A 19905-nucleotide genomic window follows, 5' to 3' on the forward strand; every position below is an offset into this window, starting at 1 on the left:
ATATTCATGTGCATGTTTCCCAAGGAGTAGTACATGCCACTGTTACGGAATCACAGGGTAATTTATGTTGGAAGGGACCTCGGAGGTCTGTGCTCTAAACCTCTGCTCAAAGCAGGGCCAAAGCAGATCAATTTGCTCAGAGCTCTGTCCAGTCAAATTCTGAGTATCTCCAAGGGCAGAGACTCACCACCCCTCTGTGCCCCGTTGCAATGTTGGGCTACCCCTCATTGTGAAAACTTGCTTTGTAATATTTAACCAGAACTTTCCTTGTTGCAACTTGCTATGTACTCTTCTAAGTGTTTGGAGAACTAAGCTCTTTATCCCTTCACATTTCAGTTTAAGCTCCCCTAGTGAGCAAGACGGGTATAAGTCACCCTTCTACTCCTTACCTGTTATAATCTGGCCGTTCCAAGCAGGAGGTATGCAAATCACCTGAATAAGAGAAGCGAATTTGTGCACTGAATGTATTGCTACAAGGAAACCAGTCAAGCGAAAAGTTCAACACAATGGCTTGAGCAGATTCCAAGAAAGTCTAATAAAAGAAATGCCATGTTTTATCTTTACCCCTCCTGCAAATATCAAGCTACAGGAATGCATTTTTTTAAAAAAGCGTTTTTTTAAGTTATGAGGTAAGTATATAACAACTATAAGATGACCTTGTAATAAGTTATAAAAGCAGCACGACATACCACTGTAATTAAGGGAACACTTGCAACTGTGCAAACTCTACGCCTTAGGCTCTAGCAGTACTATGACTTTTTCTTTTATTCTGCTTTTCGGTTCTCCATATGTGCCTGGTATAGGCCTTGATGCTGAGAAGTATTGATTACTCTCCATTTCTATTGACAGTAATTAACAGAGAGAGATTTGATGCTCATTGAAGTGAACAGATTCTCATTAAGAGCAGAAGAAAAGATCTCCCCTGTCTTCTCATTTCATTCCCTCTATACCGTGTGGTAAACTGTCAAGCACAAGAAATAAATTTCTCATGAGTCTTCTGGGTTTTCATGCTGCAAGTATATTTAAAGTATTTCCACGTTTATGCTTTGCTATGCAGAGTCCAAATGACCCAGTTTCATCACTGATTTTGGACTGCTTCTACATAAACGCCACCTTTCATGACAAGTAAAGCCGGCACCTGTTTTGATGATGGGCTTATGGGAAGAAAAGTCTGGTCTCCAGAAAAGACCCAGCAAGTCCAGGCCAATAGTTTCTGGGGCTGACCCTCTGCCGGCACGGGGCTGGACCTTGGTTCGGCTGTTTCACGCCCATCTATCCGGTACAGGGAGGTAACGCTGTCCTGACCTCAGGCCTTCACTGTCAGACTTCACTATCCGAGGGGTGCACCGCACTTAAAAAGCCTCTGGTGAAAGAGGATGTAAAAGTACGGCCGTCAGAATGAATTCTTCTATTTCCTATTTATGTTTTATGTATTAAATTAGCTAAAGAAAGGTGCCCACGCCTACAAGGCACCCTGTGGCCCGGTCTCCAGACCACCCAGGGCCCTCCTGACCCTCCCAGCACCACCACCCTCCGTCCCCACGGGTGCCCTCCAGCCCTGCCAGGGAGAGGAACGCTTCCCCTCGGCCTCTGCCCATCCCACAACGGGGAAAGCCCTCTCGCCTCCCCGGCCGGAGGCCCACGGGGAGAGCCGTCCCCTCTCCACGGGGGCAGCGACACGCTTCCTCCTCACCCCCCCGGCAGGTCCAGGTCCCCGCTCCCCGCTCCCCACACGGGAAGCCATCTTCTCCCCCCCACCCCCGTCCCGGCAGCCAGCGCTGGGCCGGTTTCCTCACACCCCAGCGTCGCAGCCCCTCGCCGCTGAGGAGGCGGCGGGACGGGCGGCACCGAGCCTCCCCGCCTCCACCGGCGGCTGCCCCGGCTCCCTCCCCCCCGGGCGCTGCCCGCCGCCGGGCCCGCCTGAGAGAAGGTCTACCGGCCGCTCCCGGGCATCTTCCCGCGGAGGGGCAGGGAGTGGAGGGCCGGACCCAGGCACGGCGGGATCAGCGGCGGGGAAAGCGAGCGCCGGCGGCGGGCGGGGAGAGGCGGACCCAGGCGCTGCCTGCTCACCCTTTCCCGCCGCGAACCGAGCGGGGCAGCGGGGTCTGCGGACACCGGGGACCGGCGCAAGCTCCCTCCGAGGTGCCGCCCCAGCTCCGGCGGCGTGGCCCTCCGCCGGGGCCACGGCGGTCCCCAGAGCGGCCCCCGCCCCGCTCCCCCTCACACATTTATTCCCGCCGCCCCGCTCAAACGGCCGGTGCCCGTTTGAACGCGCTGGGTGGGTCCCCCTCCCCCTTCCTCTCTCTGGAAAGTTGCAAGAAGTTGGGCTGTTTGGTTTTTGAGGGTGGGATTTTTTTTTTTTTTTTTTTTGGTTCTTTTTCTTTCAAATTCCCCTGCCCAACCCCTTCGCCCTCCCCATGGCCAGGTCCCCCGGGCGCTAGCAGGGCGGGCCTGGGGGGGGGGGGGGGGGCGCAGCGCTGCGGCGGTTGCCGGGAAAACGCCGCGTTCCCCCGGCCCTGCCCCGGCCCTGACCCTGCGGGCGGCCCCCGGCCGCGCATGCTCCAGGCTGGACAGCTCCTGAGAGGGAAATTTAAAAACGGGCTGGAGCCCGGCCCCGCCGCCGACTCGCCGCGGCTCCGAGCCGCCACCGCCGGCTCCATCCCCCTCAGGGCCAGCTCCAGCCCGCCCCCGTCCCCCCCCACCCCACCCCTTTCCCCACAACCCCCCCCCCGCCCCCCCTCCTCAGAGGGAGACCCCGCAGCGCCGGGCCGCAGCCGCGGAGCTCCGGCCGGGCCCCCGGGCCCCGGCCCGCCAGGTTTGTGGAAGGAGCAAGCAGCGCTCGGCCGGGAGGTGCGGGCAGGCCGGGGTGCGGGGTGTCGGGGCGGCGGGACGCGGGGATCCTCCTTGGCTGCCGCCGCCAAGGGCTCGGGAGAGCCCTCGGGGCAGCTCCGTGGGCACCGGGGCTCGGTTCCCGCCGGGCTCCCTCCTCTTTTCCTCGGGGGGCAGCCTAGACGTACTTAGACCATTGGACGTTACCGCAGCTTGCTTTTCATAAACGCTACGCGGATGCTTTTATGGGAGTTTAAGAGCAGCCCCGAGGCGGGAGTGTTCCCGCGGCTGACTCCGGTGCTCCCGGTACCGACAGCCCTCTGACATCCGAACTGCCCCACCGTGCCCACGGTCCATTGATGCTCCCTCCATCAGGGGCAAGGTTCCCATTCTGAGCTGCTTTTTTGGGGTGGTGGTTTGTTGGGTGTCCGTGTGTCCCGTGTCGTTGTCGTCCGTCCCCGCCCCCCCCGTCCCCCCCCGTAAAACCTTTTACTCCATTGCCTGGCCCAAATAAAACCAGTGCACCCGGAGGTAAAGGTAATATAAGTTGGGCTTTACTTTCCTATAGTCCTGGGTTTCGGCTGGGGTTTTGTTGTCTTCTGCCCGCTGCTGAAGTGCTGGATAGCTACTGCTGCCTGAACGGCTTCTTTCTGTTTTCTTGTCTTTTGCCAAGGAGATGATAGAAAGTGATATCCCGTCCATAATGTCAGGAATCATTAGGAATTCAGGGCAAAATCACCACCCTTCACAGGAGTACAGGTGAGGCGTTATTGATTTCAAAAATACGCACTGCACTGTCACAACCTGCTAACGGATGTTGTTTTCCCATTATTTCCTAAAAAAAAGCCTTCGCATATAGAAATCAACTTTTTTTTTAAAAAAAAGAGTTAACTGCATTTTTTCTCCACTGTAAAGTAGATTTCTAAGGTGGTGAGGGGTTACAATGCGTTACATTTAGAAGCGTTCCTGTTTAAAGTATTTTGATACTAAACTATGCTTGATAAATACACCCTCAAAGCCTTGGGTTGATCTTCCATTATACTCTCCCTACTGTATGAGTGTTGCCAGAGAAGGATATTCTTGTTAAATAATAATTACTTAAAAGTTCCCTTTCAGATCACATTTTGCATTGTTATGAAGCAGTCATGGAGAGACTAAATCAAGTGCAATAGACACTAGAAGAGCTTTTCACTAAAACAAGTACTTATGTAGTACTCCAAGGCACTGACATGTCAAAGGTCTTCTAATATCGGTGGGAACAAACCTGGATTTGTCAACAGCCTTTGATAATTTACCTATACCTCTACGCACCCATTTATTGTTCAAAAGTATTGTTAGAAGTCATGGGATAGTTCTGCATGAATTACAGTGCACTGGGTTAAGTTAGGTTACATCTTGTCACATGATGCAAAGTTCCAAGAAATACAGAATAGCAGAACACGATCCAGTTCTCACAGTAAAAAAAAAAAAAAAAAAAAAAAAAAAAATTCTTTTTTTAAAATGAGGAGTGAGAGACTATCTCCTTCCTCCCAGCCTGAGGGTGTTTTCACCCATTTCTATGGGTAAAAGTGGTCTGCCGCAGGTATTCTTCTATCAGCCTCTCTCTATTCAAAATGCAAACACTGCACTGCAGCCTCTTGCAGCTCAACAAGTGATTTGTTATACTCTCTGAAGCCACTGTGGAAAAAGGTTTGTGGAACTCTGTTTTGCTGTTTATTAAAGCACTAGTTGCTCTAGGCATTTTTGTTGGCTATGTAAATATTTGTAAAGAAATTATTCAGTATTTAATGGAGGGTATGTATGAGAGAGACTTCTGGGTACTTATATTTAAGTCTGTATCTTCAGTGCCCTGAAGAACGTACCACCTTAACAAAGACCGTCTTTATGGAGAGAACTATTCTTTAACTCATAGCTGCAGAAAAAACACTCTTTTGGGGGGAGAAAGATAGGATTTATCTTACTGCCAGTAAAGGAATCGTAAGGGTTTCTTCTTTTATTCAGAAGTCATCTGCTTTTAAAAACTACTTTAGATTGTCTGTTAAACATTTTGAACTCAAAGATCCCAGTTGTCTAAAGTTTTTAACCCACTTGTGATTTCTTTAATGCAGCTTTAAAATGAATTATTTGACCTCATTTAATAGTGGCAAATTCTGATAAAAATGCATAAAATCTGAACTGCACCATAAATGCAGAGCAGTATTTGTCCTACTTCATGAGAAAACACTTTGGATTATGTAAAAGAAAATCTTTTAGACTGAATGATTTTAAGAAAAGAATAGACCTGTCAAATTCTATCAGCTCTGTTTACTCTCCTGCTGTCACCACAGTCCAAGACTGGAACCCACAGTCCCGAGTTCTCCATGGGGGAGCATCAAGGCTCCACAAAATGGGGAATGGCCTCCAATTAGTGAGTGGGAGGCTGGGGCTGTGCTGAGAATACTCTTCTGTCTCACTTGGAATCTTTCAATGGGACAGTTGGACTTGGAGGAGACCAGCCTTTCCTGCGAGTGTGCAGGAGGAAACACTGAAAAGGGAGGGGAGTGTGTGGGCATGTAAGCAGGGGATCAAATCAGCAAATATTGATAAGTTTTCATGCAGCTTATGCTTGCAGTTTGAAACAATGGGAATTCTTTTTTTTCTTTTTTAAATGGATGAAAAAAAAAGAAATCCCTGATTTCAGCAGGTCTTTGAATTCTGTGGGTCCGAAGTATCTATAGTAAATTTGTTGTAGCACATAGAGTAGTGATGAGGATTAGACTGCTGTGCAAAGTCCAGGGACTATTTGCACCACAGCAAAATGATTTTAGACAAGTATCTTTTCCAGTGATGCAGCTGTGGGATATAAAATGTCCTACTATCCAGGAATGATTAAGGGCCATCTTATCTTCCCTGATGCCTATGTTTTTATGGCACTGTCACTGCCTGGCTACCAATGCAAAGTAATACTTCATATTAGCAGATGCCTCTCACCCTCCCAGAGAAAATACCGCTAAATTCAATATTTTCATAATTGTAGTAGTGACATATATTTCTAATAATTTCATTTTACATTTCAGGGACTAAAACTAGAGACTTGTAACACACTGGGATTTTTTAACCCTTAACACTTTGTTCTTGTTAATTATAATTAATAATCTAACATTATGTTTCAACGTAAATATTTTTATATTTAAAACAAGTTTACTATGCACTGGTGTGCTTTTGGTCATTTCAGCACAAAGCTATGTAAATTATAGGAGGCAACTCAAAGACTACTAATTTAGTGGAGAGCTCCCATGGTCTTCAGTGGGCTTGGAGCTGGTCTCTGAGAAACAAGGTTCTTCAGCTCCTGAATGCTGTGGTCTTCAAGCAATACTTTTAATTGAAATCTGCAGTCTATCTTTTTGCAGTCTAATTTGATTTAACATGCATAACCAGTGCAAGAGAAGTAAAGGCCTACTGTGATGTACACAAGTGCAGAATGAGATTTAATAGGCAGAGCTTGAGCAACAGAAGCCCCAGGGAGGCAGATGAGAGGCCAAGGTGGACCTGGACTAAGACTGCAAAAACTCTTACAGACCTGTAAGTTGTCTCCCAGATAAGACTTGGTATTATCCTAATTCAACATTCTTGGTTTTCAAATGCAGCAGCGTGCTTATTTTTCTCAGGGACTATCCTATTCCCAAACTAGGTACAGTTATGTGTGGTTTGTTACATATCATATAATAAATCATGATGTGAGAACCAGGCCATTAGAAGGGAGACAAAGAGTAACTTGCTATGGATTACTTAGCATATGTGAAAATCCAATTTAAGGAATCAAATCATCACTCTAGGTAACAATGTGGCATTTATATTTTGAAAGAAATAACTAAAATGTGCAATTCTATTTAAAGAAATAACATTACTTAAGATGTAAAGCTAACCCAAGATCAACAAGACAAATTAACTTGCAGCTCAATATTTTGTGTAGGGACCATGTTTCTATTTTTTTATATTACTATGTGTTTCCAGTTGATAGAAGCCTTATATAGCATTTTGAAGGCCTTGCAATGCATTTTCTATACATGTTAAGCAGAAATTCAGTTTTAAATAGATATCTTTTTGTTAAAAAGTCATTACTCAATCACTAATCATTCAACATATTAATAGACTATATCCTCCTTCACCCCATTTTAATTGTCCTCTTGGTTTTTAAAAAAAGGGTCTATATTCATTGGCTCATTAGATAGTCTGATTAAATTTTTGTTTTAATAATTACTTTATGCTAGCATAGTTTAGCATAAAATCAATCAAGAAGCATAGACACATAAACATGCAACTGCTGTATTCCATACATTCGGGATGTGGCTGCCTTACAGTGGTGAAAAAGGTGGAAAGTCTTTATCTTTATGACACGCAGAACATTTGAGGTCTCCTAAGTGGTAGTCTCATATCTGGTTTTGCACTTTGGTTTCTGGAGAGCAAGCTACAGCTCAGGCCTCCTGACAGTCACCACTGGGGATGGATGGAGTCTGGGAGTTTGCATGAAGGAAATTTCTGCAGACAAAAGGTTACAAATGCATAACTAACGAAACCGTAATTGTTCCTGAAGAAAATGTCAGTGTCCATTCCCTTGACACCATGTGTGTCTGACAGGGAGTGAGATAATGACTCGATGTGTCGGAGGAATTTCATCACAGTAGTTGCTTCATTCTTTCAAAAAAATGTGAGAAACCTCCTAGGAATCAGTTAAACTCAGGCCACTGTGGATTGATTTAAGTGGATTAGCTCAACTGTTTCCTATGCAGTTCCTGAAATGTGCTAATCTGTATTAATAAAAAAATTGTGGCCCTTGCTCCTCAAGTTGTCTTGCACTTGCAGGCAGAGATGGGAAGGACTGGTTTGTACCCAGGTCATGTCTTGCAGGCTTCTCAAGCTCATCTGCCTCCAGTGAAACCAGAACGGAGTTCATACCTCACCTCAAAAAAGGCGCTTGACCCCTTGTTCAAAACAAGGAAGCAGAAAAGGAATTTGGACCTTTTCAGCATTCCTGTGAGATCTCAGATGCTCATGGCACACCGCTCTTATTTTACCCATTTAAAAAATCTTGTACATGCGGAAAGCAGAATTGCTGCATGACCGCAGCAGCAATTAATGCACTTGAGACAAGTTCTTACAACAGTGCAAAACAAAAGGTAGTGTATTTTATATTCCCTTTACACTGAAGTAAATAACTACACAAGATCCCAGGCAGATAGAGCAGTTCAGTGCTAATAAACAGCAGCTGAAGCAATGTCAAAGGGAAAAATAGCTTCCCAGATGGACAATGCTCCTGGTTTTAACAGAAAACATTCCTGTAGTGCGTGGTACTTCAACACATTTTTGCATCAAGGAGAAGCTTATTTTGACACTAGTCACAGGTTTGGGTTTTGTTTGTTTGTTTGTTCTTTTTTTAGCAAAACAGATTGCAGAGTCAGATACTGGCTGCATTTAGCAAATCTGAACCTTGGGATGGTTATGCGGGTAAAGCACAGCAGGGAGCAAGCGGCTGGGAGTTCAGTGCTGACATTGCTGCTAACTTCCTCTTAGGCTTAAGCAAATCACGTAGGTCACTTGTAATTCAGTTTCCCTTCATCTCATACCAAAATGATGTAATGAGACATTATGAAACTCAGAGCTGAAATGTATAAAAGTCTCCAAGAGCACATCTATAGCCTGTTCTGTTAGCACTAAGCACCTTTGCAGAGGGTTTTTGGAGAATCATCTTCTCTTCTGAACCATGGTGTAAGAAAAGGAGAACAGCAACACCTGACAGGGTAATCATGTTATTTGCTTTTTCCTTACTAGTTTTGGCTCCTATAATCCAAAGTTTCTTGAGCTGAAGCTGAGGAGGGACTTTCTGGTTGTCCCTGGAAAGCTGCCTAATTTCTGTTCTTACTTCCAGCAAGGCCAGAAATTACTCAAAGAACTTGAAGACAGGGACGAGAAAGGCGGGCTGGTGGTTTGGGACTGGATGGGTGGTGTGCCTTCAAGAGGCAAAGAGGAATTGCAGACAGAAAGCAGCAGTGAGAGCTGCTGGCTGAAGCAGGAGAGGAGCTGGTGCAGGAACAGGGATGAGAGAGGCAGGTTGTTTTGGGTGTGGAAACCAGAACCTGTTGCAGGGAAAAGCACCTGTAAGGGAGAAAGGTGGGAAGAGAAGTACATAGAGGAAAGAGCAGATAGAGTGAGGAGCAAAAGGAGACGGTGAAGCTGACTCCTTCAATAAAATGGAGAATACTCCTCACCATGGAGACAGCTGAAGAGTCACAAAACATAAATATTTTCCTTGTGTCAGCTTACATATGAGAAATCACTGTACTTGCACTGAGGACATAACATAATCCCAGACAAAAGAAAACAGTTTCTCATCACCACTTCAAGAAGAGGTTTTCTTAGGACTTATGTTCAATTTTGACTCCCACCGGATAAACCATTGCAAACAGCTAGTTAAGAAACTGTCACCCCTGATTGCTTCTATTTGTATTAAGCATAGGCAAAAAGCTCAGTGCTGGCAATGGTAATAAAAATTGTCCATCGAGTGAGAGACATCTTAAAACTATGGCTGAAGGTGAATATGCCAAATGCAACCAAAATGGTTTGGTCTGACTTTTTGTTTAGAATGGAGGCAATGATGAGTTGCTACCACACACTAATCCCTTTGAGAGAACCTGTAGCATTGGATTTGCCCTACAACATCAACCAGTTTGAGTGCTTTATATCTTTTAGGGACAGACTCCAGAGCAACCAAGCAGACAGAGTCCAATGCAGTGTGAATGGTGCAGTACACATAGAAACATGTAACTCTGCGCACCAAATTATAAACTGGAATCCCCAGTTATTGGCCAAACTATCTGGAGATAAAACATCTTAAAGTATGCTTGTCATTGCCAAGCTTTCCTTTAGTCTTAACAAACTTGTTTGACAGACTATTCTAGAATGCTGTTGAAGAGATGGTCCCTATAGTCTCCAGTGACAAGTTCACCATACTATGGCATTTGCAAATGTAGAAGTGGATAGTTCACCTTGACAGCGGTTTCTGCGGTGATGAACTACCTTAGATCCAGCTCATTAGAACAGCTCAACATGAGGAAGGTGGTAAAGTTAGATCTATGAATATAGATTCAAATTCAACTCTGATGTTAGTTGCAGATTCCCACAAAGTTATGCCAGGAATGAATTTCATTCTGTCCTGCTAGCTGTTGTGCCTGCAGGATGTACTTGATGGGGGGGGGGCGGGGGAAGTAGAGATATCTTTAGGTACATCTAACAGATGATTTTGCACTGCTGACAGGCTCTAGTGAGCTTTGTCAGATGTGCAACCAATGTAGGAGTCCAATTTGTCCGTTACTGCAGGCAGGAAGGTCTGGAGCTCAGTATCGAGAGATCTGGAAAGGAGTTTTATTCCAAGGGGTATTTTTCCTGATTCTGGAAAAGTAAACTTGTGCGGGCTGGCTGGTGGCCAAGATCTATTGCACTGATTGGATAATTATTTTGGGCAGCACATGATAGAGCAGATAGCAAAGATTAATGCTACCACTGAGCATTTCTGTATCATACCTACCATAGCTCTCAGGGCACTTTTCACAGGAGGCCAGCATCCTCTGATACACAGAGGAGAACTGGGGCTTAAATCCTCCTCATCATCATGTGGATTCTTACTAATGCAGGTGCCTTTCTAGGGTAGAAACACATAGAAACAGAAGGTGTTTTCCTGCAGAGGTTTGAAAGGAGAGGGGTAAAAGTAGAGTTGCATAATTTCACCACACCTTTAAAAATAATATCATGTTTGCAACACATTTGGTGTGACTGTAACCTTTTCTTCATAGGGGTTTAGTAGTTCATCCTCTATACCAGCCAGCCCTGGGGAATGTGCAGCTGGAGACATTTTCAGTAGTGTGCATTAATTACAGCGTATCACTATTTATCTCATTTACATGCATTGAAAGGAAATGGCTGCTTTTACTACAGTGCCCCATTGTGCCAGGGGCTGTGAACACCCATCTAAAGACAGGATCTCTGACTCCTGAAGTTTACCCTCAAACGTGAGATGAAAAGGGTGGTGGAGGGGAACAGAATCAAAGTACACACGATATTACAGTACGTACTTATGTATTTGTAGTTGGCTTGGGACAGGCAATTTTTCAGGTCAGAAAGATTGAACCCTATGAGATTAAAGTGTTAGGTATTACTATGCATAGCTCTCTTTCCAGAGGCAGTTAGATTAGCATTTTTTCACTAAAAGCAGGACACACATTGAGCCTGTGTACTGTGAGATAAACTGGTTTTATGCTGCAGAATATATCTGGGCATTTAAAACACCTCAGTCAGACAGCGATGGGCATACTTAAAGTGGTTTCACCTTCTATAAGACATATGAAATTTCAACATTGGTTTTGAAGGCAACCTGAAGAATAATCCTTAAATGTGAAATATTTTATTCTGATTAAATACACTTTTTTCCCCCACTATTAATGAAAACAGTTATTCTGACAACCAACAAATCCATAAAAAAAAAAGATAAAATGTAAGTGAACAGCCAGAGGTGATTTTAAAAGAACTGTAAACTCAAATTCAAACAGCCCTGCCATACTAGGATGGGGAAGGGAAGGAAACGTCTTTGCCTTGGAAAAAGAGCTGGCTTGCATACTCGTCTAGTTATTATATATTATCGCATCTTTGTGTCCATTTAAAATAGAGCCTAATGGATATTATACCAACTTAAAAGTTCGGTCACCTTGCTTGCCCTCATTTGGATCCACAGCATTAGTGCGAGAGGCAGGGAGCTGCGTGGGTCTGCACCACAAGGATGCTGAGAGGGGTACGCTGCGCGATGCTAACTGGCAAGTAGGAGATTTGTGGTTCAAGCTTCTGATGGCATCCAACCGCACCCAGGGCATCGCCAGTCATTCCCACAACTAGAAAGAGCACCAGGATGAGTGCACCTAGGGTGAGTGTGAAGCAGGGGCCTTTGTTTCCCGAAAAGGTAAAGCCCGGAAGGCTGCTGAGCACCACTGTGACTCCCACGGTCCTCCGGTGCAGAGATGCTCGTCCCATGCGGAGGAGCAGCGAGGGCATGTGGCGGATTCATTGCCTGACAGGAGGCGTGTGCAGTGGGTGCTGACCCTCGCCGCCCATCTGACCCCGTTATTTGTTGAAGGAGCTGACTTGTCTGAGAGGACTGGCAGGGACCGGGGTGCCAGATGGCATGTGGATGTGTGTTGTGTGTCGGCTGTCATTCAGCCAGATTAATGTGAAGTTTGTAAAAAAGAGGAGGGGGGGGAACAATTAAGCAAGAATCTCAAAAACAATCGAGGCCACGTGCCACCGGGCAGCAGTCGTTGGCGGCACAATGGGTTATCAGCTTCCCATGAATGGGCCCAACTGTTGCAAACGACATGAGCCTGCCCAGTTTTCAAATCATTTAATACTCTTGTTTACTTCCAATCCAGCCAATCTCCAGGCCGGGAGAGCCGTCACCTGATAGTCTTTTTATGTATTTAAGTCCCAGGCCTCACAAAATAACTGAACAGCAGTAACCATGGCAATGCTAATTATTGCACTATAACTACAGTAGGAGAAAGAAAACAGGGTAGGCTGGGAGAGAGATTTGAAGATGTTTTTTGGCCAGGATTTGAGCTTTTGGCTTCTGGTCAGGTGTTGGGTTTTTTTTCCTTTTCTTCTTTTCAAAATCTTTTTACAAACAAATGAATTACATTCTGCTTTAAAGATCTCCCAGATAATAGTTTAGGGAACTTTGATACGTGTTTCTGGAAATCATGAATAGAGAAGCTGAAAGCTCCTGGGCAGCCAGGCACTAGAGTTCTGCCTTGTTCTTTTAAGCTGATTTAGAATCGTGTAAAACATAAAAGATGCTTCAGCAAGAGACCAGATTTATTTAAGGCTTCTGCGTTGTCATTTGGCAATGAACACACATTAGTACCACGCAGCTGGCTTTAACATATTTATGAGAGAGCTTTTTAAAGCCTTTGTTTTGAAAGCAAAATCAACTACATCCAACTAAACTATGTTCTTCTGAAAGAGAAAGATGTTTTCCTGGATCTGAATCCCTTTGGATTTACCCTGGGTATCTAATGATAACTTCCTGACATGTTCTAATTACTGCTTTATTCCTCAAGATACCCATGAATTCTTCAATATTGTTTAATATAAGTAAAAGTAGTTTAGCCCTTCATTTGACTTTACCTGGAGTTTTGACCACACAGGAATTTTTGAGTACTGTAAATATATTCCAATATTTCAGTTTTGTACCATGCACTCTATCAGAAGCAAAACAAACCAGGTTGGATGGAGCATGCAGAATGTATCAAAAACAGAGCTTTTACCAAAAGCAGCCTGTCATCATTACACCTCGGTTTTGTCAGCTACAGGCAGGCTGGGTGGTGTTGTGCATCCAGTCACTAGCTTTTCTTTCTGATCATTTAGTATGTCAAAAACTGCCTAAGAAATTGTTTCATACGCTTCATGGTTCCTTGTTAAGTATCAGTAACTTCATGTATCTGAATGGAAGAGATCAATCTGTGATGCAGATTGTGTGTGTTGTTTATGCAGCAACTCTCCGCTGATCTGTCCCCACCAATGGGATGCAGTGGCTGGGAAAAGACCTCTCCAGGTGTTCCATCCAGCAGCATACACAGGTCCTTGAGGAGCTAAGCACAGGAACTCCTTCCAAGGATGGCTGGTCACTGGATTTCAAGGTTAATGAAAAATTGTCAGGTTAAAAGTCCCAACAGGTTTCTTCTACATCAAGGCCAACGAGTGCAAATTTCTGACAAATATGAAAATAATGAATCAGCTTTGGTTTTGTTTCTAGGCAGTTTCTCTTCCGGGTTCTTATGCCTTCTTCCCCTACAAATACTGCACAAGAAGTTTTCTTAACCAAAATGTTTCAAATCGTATGAAGGACCACATGATTAGGTAAAGGGCAGTAGTAACCAGCCAGCTGTGAAACCAAAGGTCGCATCTGAGTTCTGCAAATGGAATTCCAGCCTGACAGGTTTTCCCCAGTGACCTACATGAGCTTCAACATCCCAGTCATCTCCCCTCTTACCAGGGACAGTGTAGCAGCATCTCCACTCTCTGCTAACCTTTCATGCTATTTTGCAGACTCTTAGCTTCTGACCCTTCCCAGCTGAGTGAAGATGACCTCCCCAGTGACTTACAGTCCTTGTCGTGGCTGACGTCTGTTGATGTTCCTCGGTTACAACAGATGGCCAGTGGAAGAATGGATTTTAGCCTTGGTGCCCAGAATGCAATGCTACAACAGACAGGTAAACTGTTAGGATGTTAAATAACTGCCATTTAAACGACACAACCTACTGCCTCCTTTCTTTGCCCCACACAGAGCAGCTTTCGTATTAGTAGATTCCTTTTAAATGCATTACATTTCACTTCCTGTCAGAAGACCTGGAGCCTGTTGTCTTCCAATAAGGCTATTGCTGATACATTTCCTTCATTTCAAGAAGCACAGTGCCCTAGCAGTGGCAACAGAGATCTCGGGATCCAATTGGCTTTTCTGCTCAGTGTAGTTGCTGGTGCCTTGTTGTGTGAACATGGGGCAAGGTATTTAAGACTTGCATTTCAGAGGTTTTCAACAGCTTTGAAATTAGGTAATTAGTCTTTCTTGTTTGTTTCAACATCGATAAAATTAAGAGTACCTCATTTACCCCATACCTGTTTGCTTCATACAGACTTACAGCATATGTTCACTGAATGCCTTTCTTTCCTTTGTGAACATCCTTTAGGTAAACACACTTGTTCCCTAAGGCATTCTATTGAGAGAGCTCAGCGTATCATCTTGCTTGCTTTAGAGCAGAAATCCTTCTGGAGCACAGATAGTGCTGAATATGTTTTTTTTCCTTTTGTAAGATACTGTGTCTGTTACACCACTGTGGACAGTTAAACAGCTGTCATCTTTCATTCCCTGCATAACAAGTTTTAGAAGCGGCTGATGTCATCTTTGCAATTTGTGAAATGCTCTAGGTTCTTTTGGGATGGAAAACCACAGAGAGGTGTGATTATCCACTCCAGAGCTTAGCTGTGTTCAACTGCATCTATTAAAAATAAATGTCAGCTCTCTTTTCTGAAGTGTACTTTCATGCGAACATTCATTGCCTTTGCTTTCTCCAAAATAGGTCCTGTGGCAAGCAATATGCACTCGACAGGAGCACCTGGAGCAATGATTCATGTCCAGGCCAGCCTGCCACAGGGAATCCTGGGACTGAATTCTATTTCAACACACGGAGCAAATGTAAGAGCAAGCCTCGATGGCTTATTATTGCAACAGTTCTTAGGAAAAGATGTCGGTAATTTCAAGACTGACATGTCTGTTATCTTTATCTCAGCAGATGAGCCAGTATGCTGTAGGTGGGCAGCCATCTCCTGGTTTACAAACACAGCAACAACTCTTTCCTCCTCCTCCTCATTCACAGCAAGTGTTTGCCCTAGCACAGAACACACAACAGGTACTGTTATTTGCTTGTCGTTTGTGTCTTGAAGTACCTGCCAAGATCATATCTACAACTCTTTTAAAAGAAAAACAATAAAATATCCCTAATCCTACATTTTCCTTCTTTTCCTTCTGCATACAGTGTAACCCAGCAGCAATCTACAACACATCCTATGGGACTCAGCCACACTATTCTCAGCCACGCCTGGCTCCTCACTCTGCCCAAGAACTGCATCCAAAGCATTACCCCAAGCCGATCTATTCGTATAGGTGAGTAGAGAGCAGAATAGCGTATTGCCTACAGCCTGCATTGGGATGACTGTAACACTGTAGGTGTGGTAGCACGAGAGTGTTTGATTCCTTTTGAAGGGAACAAAAATCCTGTCATCTGCCCAGGAGTTCTGTGGAAGCTGCCTCTGAGGGGTAGCAGGAATGAACAAGCAAACTAGTTCCTGGAGATCAGCATAAAGGTAGAGTAATAGCACAGAGGAGTAAAATCTGCAGGATCACAGGGTGACTTCTTGAGAATGGTAATCCCATGATCAGCCAGCTGTTTGTGTCTTAAGAGATGGGTCCAAGGTTGCTAGACCAGAAGAAGGCATGATGGCTAAGTATAGGCAATCTGTTATTTCCTGTCTTTCTCTGTCCTGTAGTTGTTTGATTGCAATGGCACTGAAGAACAGCAAGACAGGCAGTCTCCCAGTGAGCGAGATCTACAGCTTCATGAAGGAGCACTTTCCCTACTTCAGGGTATGCGTACACTTGAAGTAGAACATCACAAATACTTTGTTCATGGCTTATTTCACTAACATCCTTCTGCATCTTTCAGACAGCCCCTGATGGCTGGAAGAACTCTGTGCGCCATAACCTGTCTCTGAATAAGTGTTTTGAGAAGGTGGAGAACAAGATGAGTGGCACCTCTCGCAAAGGGTGCCTGTGGGCTCTCAATCCTGCCAAGATCGACAAGATGGAAGAGGAGATGCAGAAGTGGAAGCGGAAGGACTTAGCTGCTATTCACAGGAGCATGGCTAACCCAGGTAGGGCTTATATTACGCTTTTACTATGCGTATGAGAGGCAAGGGGAAAAAATGGCTATTTGGCCAAGAATGCATGAATCTTAAGAAATAAGTTATATGGAACAGAGCTGGCTAGTGCAGAGCTCTCACACCTTGCAACGGCCTCTTCCTCTGAGCTGCTCAGCTGGAATACCCCGTGCTCTGCACTGAATGAAGTCATTGCTGCTGCCCTGAGGTTGTGTGACAGGGAGATACACTACAGCGGGAGGAGGTAACTGAACTGACAGCTATTTTTGGAGGGCCTCAGTGGAAATTGGTCCCCACCTTAAATTGGATTGTCTTTTTCCCCCATGCTAACCTATCTAGCACATCCAAGACCTTCTGAGGAGTTATGCTGCCTCCAGTGTTAGTATTTATAGTGTCACATTTTAATGCAGCTTTTTGCCTGCTCCTCTGCAAAACTCTCCCTTTACTAAAACTTTCGCATTCTTATTTATAAAGACACAGGTTTTTGAAGCTTTCAGGAGCTCAGTATGGGCAAAATCCACTGGAGTTTTTCACTGCAAAATCTGTAACATACAATCAATGATATTGCGTTCTCCTTTGCTTAAAAACAAAAGTGCCATTGAAACCATCAGGAGTTTCTCATACAAATCTTATTTGAGATACAGGCAGAATTCAGAGTATCCCTATGAGCAGGAGACCTACTGAGGATGATTCATTCTGCAACTGTGGGCCAGCTGCCATCTGTGGTGGCTTGGTTGCTGTGTATAAGTCTCACGTGATCATTTCTTTAGCTCAGTTAGGGGTAACCATGGGGGTTGACTAGGGTAGGGGCTAAGGGTAGGGAAGTAGATGGCATTTCTTTGCTCTCTGCACAGTCAAAGCCTGCCTTCTGTGCTGCATCTCGTATGGTGACAGACGCTGCCTGTTCAGTTTTATGGCAAAAGCGTGTGGCTGTGCTCACTTGTGAAATGCTTTGGCTGGGCCCTGCTTGAACAAACGGGTTAAACTGTCTCTTCTCTCCCCTGGGAATGGGTATTGCTCATGCAGAGGAGCTAGACAAGCTGATCACTGACAGACCTGAGAACTGCAGGCGAGCCAGCAAACAGGCAGAGTCTGAGGTCTCCACCCTGAACCACATGGCAGCAGCCCAAGGCCGAATCTCCATCTCCCAGCTGCAGCCTCAGCCGATCATGACACTCTCACTGCAGTCCATCCCCCTGCATCACCAGATCCAGACCCAGGCTCGCATCGCCCCAGACTCACCAGCACCAGCACAAACGCCTCCTCTCCATACTCTGCCTGACATGAGCCACAGCCCTCTTCCCCACCATCCCATGGGACGTGCACCTCCGGACTTCCTGAACATGACAGCAGACATGAACACCGAGGTGGATGCTCTTGACCCAAGCATTATGGATTTTGCATTGCAAGGTATGGGAGAAGGAAGCTGGGGCAGGGGACAGCATGGTTTATGTAACTACATAGTCACTGAATATATAACCAGGGTCCTCATCAGGATGCTCTGGGGTGGGATGTAACTGAGCTGAAAACTTGTGCTGGGTGCTGACCTCTGCAGCGTGACTTCCCTGGCCTGCCTTGGTGCATTTCTGCCCTGTGCTAGATGGGACAGCAAACCACCTTGCATGGTTCAAGTGTAGGCACTGCAGTAGATGTAAGCAGGGATGTCCAGCTAGCTGGATCTGGGACACCACGCCTCTCTGCCCATGGGAAGCCGTAGCTCTGCTTGTGCCTTGGTTTTCTACCTCTGTAAACGGAGAACTTCCCTGGCTGGTGGCGATGCCTAGTGTGACCCCTGGGTTTCTGGCCAGCACATGGCAGATAGATGCTGCCCGGAAAGGTCTGGACTCCTGCTGGAACCAGAGGATTTAGGGAGGAACAGACACTCCTATTGCCTTTGACCTACAAGTGGTACCATCTGCAAGCAGCAGTGGTCCTAAGCAGTGGGTAAAGCCCTTTAGTTATGGACTGACCCCTACACACAGTGCCTGGGTGGGTTGGATGTGTTGCTGTGACCAGAATTTAATCTTTTAAAGGTAACATATGGGAAGAAATGAAAGACGACAGCTTCAGCCTTGATACCTTGGGTGCCTTCAGCAACTCCCCACTCCACCTCTCAGACTGTGACCTGGGCACCCCTGGCCTCACCCCTGTCTCCAGTGGCAGCGATCACTCCTTCTCAGACTTGCAGGTCACCGGCCTTTATACCACTTACACGACACTGGACAACGTAGCGGCAGCTCAGTACATGAACACCCAAGGCAACAAACCCATCGCTCTGCTCTGAGTTTTGCACCATTCCATGGACCTCTGACTCAGGGGCCAGTTTCTCCCAACTGTTAAAATCCAACCTGAAAGCAATAAAAGAGCTCCTCCTGCAGACACGTGGAACGTGATGGCTATTTACTGGGACACAGCATGTGATGCCAAAACAAATCAACCTGTTGCTAGTAGAACCACTTTCACCCAAGGCAAGACTGAGGAATGGACACGGAGACTTATGTTGCAGGACTGGTGAGCTCTTAAGAAGGATGTGGAAGGCATCAGTCAGCAGGAACTTTCACTAGAATGTAACCGAGCTAAGAATAGTCCGGTTAAGGTAAACACATTTAATTAACACTGTGACCTGGACTTACATGCGGATGCTGTTGGGTCACCACCTACGCAGAAGCCAATACAAGTCAACGGGCTGGTCAGCACCAAGTTGGAGTCCAAAATGGTTGATGATGTACCATCCTTTTTTTTCTTAAATTGCCAAATAACTATTGCCATTGAACAAAGACCACAGGCAGTTTATGGAGACACTTGCACCACTAACACTGTTCTGACATAACTATTGTTAATTTATTGTTATGAGGTAGGAAAAATGGAGCAAAAATACTAAAAATGAAAAGTCAAACCCGTAGCAGGCAACTGTTACATCTGGGTTTAAAAACAAAGTCCTTACCCCGTGAAGGAAGTGGTACTGCTGACTTATTAAACTGATCGCTGGCTAGAAGATTTTAGGAATTGTGCCTATTTTTAGGATTTTTTAAAAGAAGATTAGATTTGTTTATAGTCTTGTGTATTGTGCTTCTGTCTATTCTTGTGCTAGGCAGTGTTACTATTTGTAAATTTATTTATATTTATTGTTATGAAGAGAAAAAAATTATGTAAACTGAGCACTGTTCAATTTTTTAAAATGCTGCAGTAACCTGTTTTACATCCACTAAATTATTCATAATCAAAAAATTCAACAATTTTAGTCACTGTTGTTACACTACATTTCTTTTAAATAAGCACTTTTGATACTGTGAAACTCATGGTTTTTTAAAGAAAATTCAGAGACCAAATATTGTAACTGTACCATACCAATTCACAATACTCTTTCTTTCCTAATTAACCAAGTAAAATTGATTCTAACCTAGCTTTTTTTAAATTTTCAAGCCCTGATTTATACTTGGTAACATACATTGCAAAAAACGTGATGAAACATCTGAAAATATAAAAAGCAAACTGTATGTTGGAATTTAGCATTTAGTTTACTTATACCTCTGTGACCATGAAGTAATATTTATATCTCGTGATTTG

At 45.0% G+C, this 19905-nt stretch overlaps 1 protein-coding gene across 1 annotated transcript; it reads left to right on the forward strand.

Moving 5' to 3' along the window:
- The first annotated feature begins 3505 nt into the window (after positions 1-3505).
- On the forward strand, positions 3506-18622 carry FOXN4 (forkhead box N4). The gene is made up of 9 exons (XM_075039590.1): positions 3506-3588; positions 13954-14117; positions 14982-15097; positions 15195-15311; positions 15438-15565; positions 15949-16045; positions 16125-16332; positions 17365-17748; positions 18372-18622. Exons 1-9 carry the CDS (start codon positions 3506-3508, stop codon positions 18620-18622), a joined length of 1548 nt encoding a protein of 515 aa, XP_074895691.1.
- Positions 18623-19905: the final 1283 nt, after the last annotated feature.

Source organism: Buteo buteo, chromosome 11 (assembly GCF_964188355.1).
Source record: "Buteo buteo chromosome 11, bButBut1.hap1.1, whole genome shotgun sequence".
In the NCBI taxonomy this organism is placed as follows: domain Eukaryota; kingdom Metazoa; phylum Chordata; class Aves; order Accipitriformes; family Accipitridae; genus Buteo; species Buteo buteo.

Excerpts from the sequence above, each read along its gene's own strand:
- FOXN4 (XM_075039590.1), top strand. The coding sequence starts at position 3,506 with ATGATAGAAAGTGATATCCCGTCCATAATGTCAGGAATCATTAGGAAT. Across the intron at positions 3,589-13,953 it reads CACCCTTCACAGGAGTACAG|ACTCTTAGCTTCTGACCCTT; the intron begins GTGAGGCGTTAT and ends GCTATTTTGCAG. Across the intron at positions 16,046-16,124 it reads AGCACTTTCCCTACTTCAGG|ACAGCCCCTGATGGCTGGAA; the intron begins GTATGCGTACAC and ends TGCATCTTTCAG.